The 6063-nt window shown below is 46.3% G+C and overlaps 1 protein-coding gene across 1 annotated transcript; it reads right to left on the minus strand.

The window, feature by feature from the left end:
- Positions 1–398: 398 nt before the first annotated feature.
- Positions 399–2606, minus strand: LOC130586956 (P2Y purinoceptor 13-like). The gene is made up of 2 exons (XM_057387893.1): positions 2444–2606; positions 399–1669 (listed from the first exon to the last, which is right to left on the minus strand). The coding sequence occupies exons 1-2, from the start codon at positions 2577–2579 to the stop codon at positions 534–536; spliced, it is 1272 nt and encodes a 423-aa protein (XP_057243876.1). The 5' UTR covers positions 2580–2606; the 3' UTR covers positions 399–533.
- Positions 2607–6063: the final 3457 nt, after the last annotated feature.

Below are 6063 nucleotides of genomic sequence, written 5' to 3' on the forward strand. Positions count from 1 at the left end.
GAGCTGCTCACGTGCCACCAAGTTGTTTTWGTTTAAAGCAGACAGAGTTAACCCGTGGATTGTCTCTTAGGCAGTTTGAGCCCATTGAGGCTGAGCAGTGAAAATCCATTTTGCTGCATTTATTGAGTATTTACATTACTGGTTTTTTTAGCAGAAGTAACCCTGACTCTTTTCCCCGTGAGTGGAATTGTCTCTTTTAGGCAGTTTGAGCTTTTGGCCCATTGAGGCTGAGCAGTAAAAATCCATTTTGCTGCATTTATTGAGTATTAACATTACTGTTTTTTTTAGCGAAGTGACCCCGACTATTTTCCCCATGAATCCTCAGCTGTGGGATCACGACTCGGAGGGTGCCCCGGGTGTGTCCAGCTCAGTTTTGGTGTTTGTCTCGGGCACCCCTGGTGTGTCCAGCTCAGTTTTGGTGTTTGTTGTGTCCAGCTCAGTTTTGGTGTTTGGTGTGTCCAGCTCAGTTTTGGTGTTTGTTGTGTCCAGCTCAGTTTTGGTGTTTGTCTCGGCTGTCCCCAGGCGTGTCCAGCTCAGTTTTGGTGTTTGTCTCGGCTGTCCCCAGGCGTGTCCAGCTCAGTTTTGGTGTTTGGCGTGTCCAGCTCAGTTTTGGTGTTTGTTGTGTCCAGCTCAGTTTTGGTGTTTGTCTCAGCTGCTCCTGGCGTGTCCAGCTCAGTTTTGGTGTTTGTCTCGGCCGCCCCGTGCAGTCCCCGGTGCAGCACTCTCCGCACGAAGGGCTTGCACAGGAGCAGGTAGATGAGCGGGTCGGCGCAGACGTTGGTGGCCGCCAGCCACAGCGTGCTCTCCTTGGCCACGAAGAGGCGGCTCCGCAGGCGGCACTCCATGTGSGCGCTGGTCTGGCTCAGCGTGTAGGGCACGCGGCTGAAGTGGAACGGCGCGAAGCACGAGAAGAAGACGGTGAAAACAATGAACACCTTGCCCTTGATGCGCTTCTCGCCGCGGTCGCCCTTCCGCTGCGTCCTCACGTAGGACTCGTAGACCTTCTTGGCGATGACGGTGTAGAAGAGCAGCATGAGGAGCAGCACGCTCCAGAAGACCAACTGGCAGATGTAGTTGACGGCCTCGTGCCAGCGCAGCCCCAGGGGGCTCTTGAGGGACGCGCATTTCCTGACGGTCAGCGGCRTGGCCGCGCGGTCGGACAGCACCGCGTTGGGCAGCGACAGCGCCAGGAAGAAGAGCCAGACCAGGCAGGCCAGGATCTTGGCCGAGCTCGGCTTCTGCACCCAGAACCTCCCGAARGGCCTGACGATCTTGAGGAACCTGTCGAGCGCCACGAGCCCCAGCAGCACGATGCTGATGTACATGGCGGCGTAGAAGAGCACGGCCGAGAAGCGGCACACGACGGCTCTGAGCTGCCACGGCGCCAGCCCCGCGTCCGTCACGATCTTCAGCGGCAGCATCAGCGTCATGAGGAGATCGGCCAGCACGATGTTCTTGAGGTAGACGATGAAGGTGGACGTGCTGGGGATGTGGCAGAAAGCCCAGCAGGCCAGGCTGTTGAGCGCCAGCCCCAGCAGGAAAACSAGCGAGTAGAGCGCGGGGAAGAGCAGGCGGGGGACGGCGCTGTCGCGGTGGCACGGTGGCACCAGGCTGCCGTTACCCACGGTGCTGGCGTTGGTGGAATCTCCCATCGCCTCCTTTTTGGGATCTAAACGGGGGAGAGAGCACAAAACATCACCTTCTGCATGTAAAATTACACATTTCTTACAACATCATCTATAAACGTAACAAAACCAGAGTCTCCCATTGCCTCCTTTTTGGAATCTAAACGGGGGAGAGAGAACAAAACGTCACCTTCTGCGTGTAAAATTACACATTTCTTACAGTGATAGCAATAAATGTAACAAAACCAGAGTCTCCCATTGCCTCCTTTTTGGGATCAAAAGGGGGGAAAGAGCACAAAACATCACCAGAGTCCCCCATTGTGGAAACAGACTGGGATCAAAAGGGGAGAGAGCACAAAACATCACATTCTGCCTGTAAAATTACACATTTCTTACAGTGACCGCAATAAACGTAACAAAACCCAAGCGTGACTTAAACTGAACAACCGATTTCTCTTCTGGTTCATGGAAAAGCTAAATCTTTGCCCAAAGTTAAAATGTTTCCAGCATTTACGGAAAAGTTTAAAGGGTTCCTCCTTAATCTGGAGCCTAAAGTAACGCCCCAGCGGGGTTTACTGGGAGCAGATCACCTGCAGCACCGCCGCTCCTTCCATGGAAATGCATTTTACCGTTTTAACAGAAATACCAAACCCGCAGCACGACAGCTCTGGGGAAGGAAGCGCCTTCTGCCCATTCCTCCCCAGCACCCCGGGATGAATTTTTTTGTTTTTCAGGAGAGTTTTATGTGGTATTTCCAGAGGAAATGCATTCCCCCTGCCCGAGGGTCCCCTCCACCCTGAGCAGGGACCCGGACAAACCTCGGTGMGCGTCCCCTCGGATCCACAGCGGAGCCTCCAGCAGAGCCCTCGGAATGGGGAAATGAGGGAAGATGAGACCCTTTTCTTCTTTTTCTGCRTTTCCTTCCTCATTTCGTGCGGCGCCACAGTTGGTCATGAGTGCTGCTGCTGCTCCGGCTGTTCCTGTGCTGTGTGTGAGAAAAGCAGAAAAGCAGAAAAGTAGAAAAGTAGAAAACAACTAGAAAATGAGAAAACTAGAAAACTAGAAAACTGGAAAACCAGAAAGCTAGAAAACTAGAAAAGTAGAAAATGAGAAAACAAGAAAACTAGAAAAGTAGAAAACCAGAAAACTAGAAAACTGGAAAACTGGAAAACTAGAAAACAACTAGGAAAGTAGAAAACTAGAAAAGTAGAGAAGGAGAAAACGAGAAAACGAGAAAACTAGAAAATGAGAAAATGAGAAAACTGGGAAACTGGAAAACTAGAATACTAGAAAATGAGAAAACAAGAAAACTACAAAACTAGTAAAGGAAACCTGAGCCCGTCCCTTGAGACAGACCCATTTCTGGGTTTTGTCCCTCACATTTTTTGGTTTTTTCCCTCCAGACAGACCCATTTCGGGGTTTTGTGTGTGCGTGGCACAGACCTGCAGCGGTCCCATGTGAGACTTTTGGGTTTTCTCCCAAAATGAGCTCTTGGTACTGCTCCCAGCTGTCACAGGCAGCAGGTGCCGGGTACCCCTGTGTCCCCATCAGTGGTGGCTTTGGGGACAGGAGTGGGGACAGGAATGGGGACAGGAGTGGCTTTGGGAACATGAGTAGGGACAGGAGTGGGGACAGGAATGGTTGTGGAGGACACAGGAGTGGCTTTGGGGACAGCAGTGGCCATGATCACTGCTCTCTGGACATTTACCTGGTCAGGGAAAGCATCTGCCAGGTGATTGTCACTCTGTTTGTGACTCAGAAAAATGGGCAGAAATGTGCAGAAAAATGTGCAGAAATGGGCAGAAAAATGTGCAGAAATGTGCAGAAAAATGGGCAGAAAAATGTGCAGAAATGTGCAGAAAAATGTGCAGAAAAATGTGCAGAAATGGGAAGAAATGTGCAGAAAAATGTGAAGAAATGGGCAGAAAAATGTGCAAAAAAATGTACAGAAATGTGCAGAAATGGGCAGAAAAATGTACAGAAATGTGCAGAAAAATGTGCAGAAATGTGCAGAGATGGGTGGAAATGTGCAGAAATGTGTGGAAAAATGTGTGTGGGACATTTGTCCTTCATTAATGGGAACTGATCTGGGGTCTGTGGGCTGTGGGGACAGCTCTGGGGTCACTGGGCACTGTTTGTAGGGGAATTCTGGTGCCACAAAACCATTTGTGGAGGGGATAATTAATTAATTAAATCATTCGTTCATTCATTCATTCATTCATTCATTCATTCGTTCATTCATCTGAGATGCACAAACCCCTTGGAGCTGTTTGCAGCTGAGAAACGCTCCAAAATTTATTCCCACAATCTTTTTTTTTGTGTGCAACTCTTGTGATTCCTGAAAATATCACGTGTTGAAAATATTTTTTTTCCCAAGTTTTCCAAATGCAAAAAGAAAAGTGGTTGAATATTTTATATATTTTAAAAAGCTGCCCTGTGATACCTGAAAATATCATGTGTTGAAAATACTTCCCTGTTTTTTTTTGTTGTTTTTTTTTTTTTTTAAGTTTTCCAAACGCAAAAAGGAAAGTGGTTGATTATTTTGTACAGTCCAAAAAGCTGCCCTTAATTAATCATAGTAAAGATGTGACACGAGCCTGTGTGCCCCCAAGATCTGTAAATTTCTAATATATTATATTATAGATATTTCTAATATATTATATTATAGATATTTCTAATATATTATATTATAGATATTTCTAATATATTATATTATAGATATTTCTAATATGTATATAATATATTATATTGTTAGGTGAAAGTGTGCAGTTTTATTCATATAATAAGAGGCAGGATTGGGGGGTTTAATTCATAACAAAATAAACCAGATTGTGAAATAATTTCCTCTGGCACACGACTGTTAATTGTTGGTCAATGGATTAGGAATGGCAGGCATGGAATGAGATAAAAAAAGTGTTATTGTGTTATTCTGTTAACCAAATCTACACAAACAAATGTCTCCTTTACATTTGGCCCAGGTTTTTGTTTTTCTGCCATTCAAAGTGGCAAATCCCTGTATTGAAAAATCATATTTACTGTGGATTTTATCAGCGTTTCTCACACCTTGTGTGGTTACAGAGTTTACTTTGGCTGAAATTCAGCTATTTCTGCAAAATCTTTACAGTCCACGGCATCATCTGCAGCATTTCGTGATTCTGTTTTATGTTTTTCCTCACAGTTCCACACAGTTTTCCTCACAGGAATTCTGTTTTTCCTCGAGGTGGTTCTGTTTTTCCTCGAGGTGGTTCTGTTTTTCCTTCCAGTAATTCTGTTTTTCCCCCCAAAGGTTCATTTTTTCCTCCCAGAGGTTCTGTTTTTCCTCCCAAAGGTTCTTTTTTTCCTCCCAGTAACTCTATTTTAATGTTCTCGCTATTCTCCACGGGTTTGTGCTCATTCTGCCCTCAATAATCAGCAATAATTGGCGATAATTGTCAATAATTGTCAATAATTGGCGATAATCACCAATAATCGGTGATAACCGGCAATAATTGGTGATAATTGGCAATAATTGGCAATAATCACCAATAATCGGTAATAATTGGCGACAATCGGCAATAATTGTCAATAGTTGTCAATAATTGGTGATAATCACCAATAATCGGCAATAACCTGCAATAATTGGCAATGACCGGCAATAATTGGCAATAATCGGCAATAATTGTCAATAATTGGCAATAATTGGCAATAATCAGCAATAATCTGCAATAATCTGTGATAATCACCAATAATCGGCAATAATTGACGATAATCGGCAAGAACCGGCAATAATGACCAATAATTGTCAATAATTGTCAATAATTGGTGATAATCACCAATAATCAGCGATAATCCGGATTAATCGGCGATAACCGGCAATAATTGTCAATAATTGTCAATAATTGTCAATAATTGACGATAACCAGCAATAATCACCAATAATTGGCGATAATCGGCAATAATTGTCAATAATTGTCAATAATTGGCAATAACCAGCAATAATCACCAATAATTGGCAATAATTGGCAATAATCGGTGATAACCAGCAATAATCACCAATAATTGTCAATGATCACCCATAACCGTTGGGTGCAGCCCTAGAGCGGGGTCTGCTCGGTGTCATCGCCCCCGTGGTGCCCCTCGCCCCGCGTCCCCAGCCCCGGCGTTGCCCGGTGGCCGCACAGCGTGTCCAGCAGCGATCTGCGGAAGGATTTGCACAGGAAGAAGTAGATGAAGGGGTCGAGGCAGGCGTTGAGGGACGTGAGCCACAGCGTGCTCTCCTTGAGCAGGAACAGCGCGCTGCGGGCGCGGCAGTCGAACGCGCCGCGGGTCTGGCTCAGCGTGTASGGCACGCGGGTGAAGTGGAAGGGCGCGAAGCAAACGAAGAAGACGGCGATGACGATGAAGACCTTGAGGTTGACGGTTTTTTTGGCGGCGCGCCCCGCCCGCGTCCGGCGGTAG

The sequence above is a fragment of the Malurus melanocephalus genome, unplaced genomic scaffold (genome assembly GCF_030028575.1).
Source record: "Malurus melanocephalus ecotype Western Australia unplaced genomic scaffold, MMel_1.1 scaffold_1424, whole genome shotgun sequence".
NCBI lineage: Eukaryota > Metazoa > Chordata > Aves > Passeriformes > Maluridae > Malurus > Malurus melanocephalus.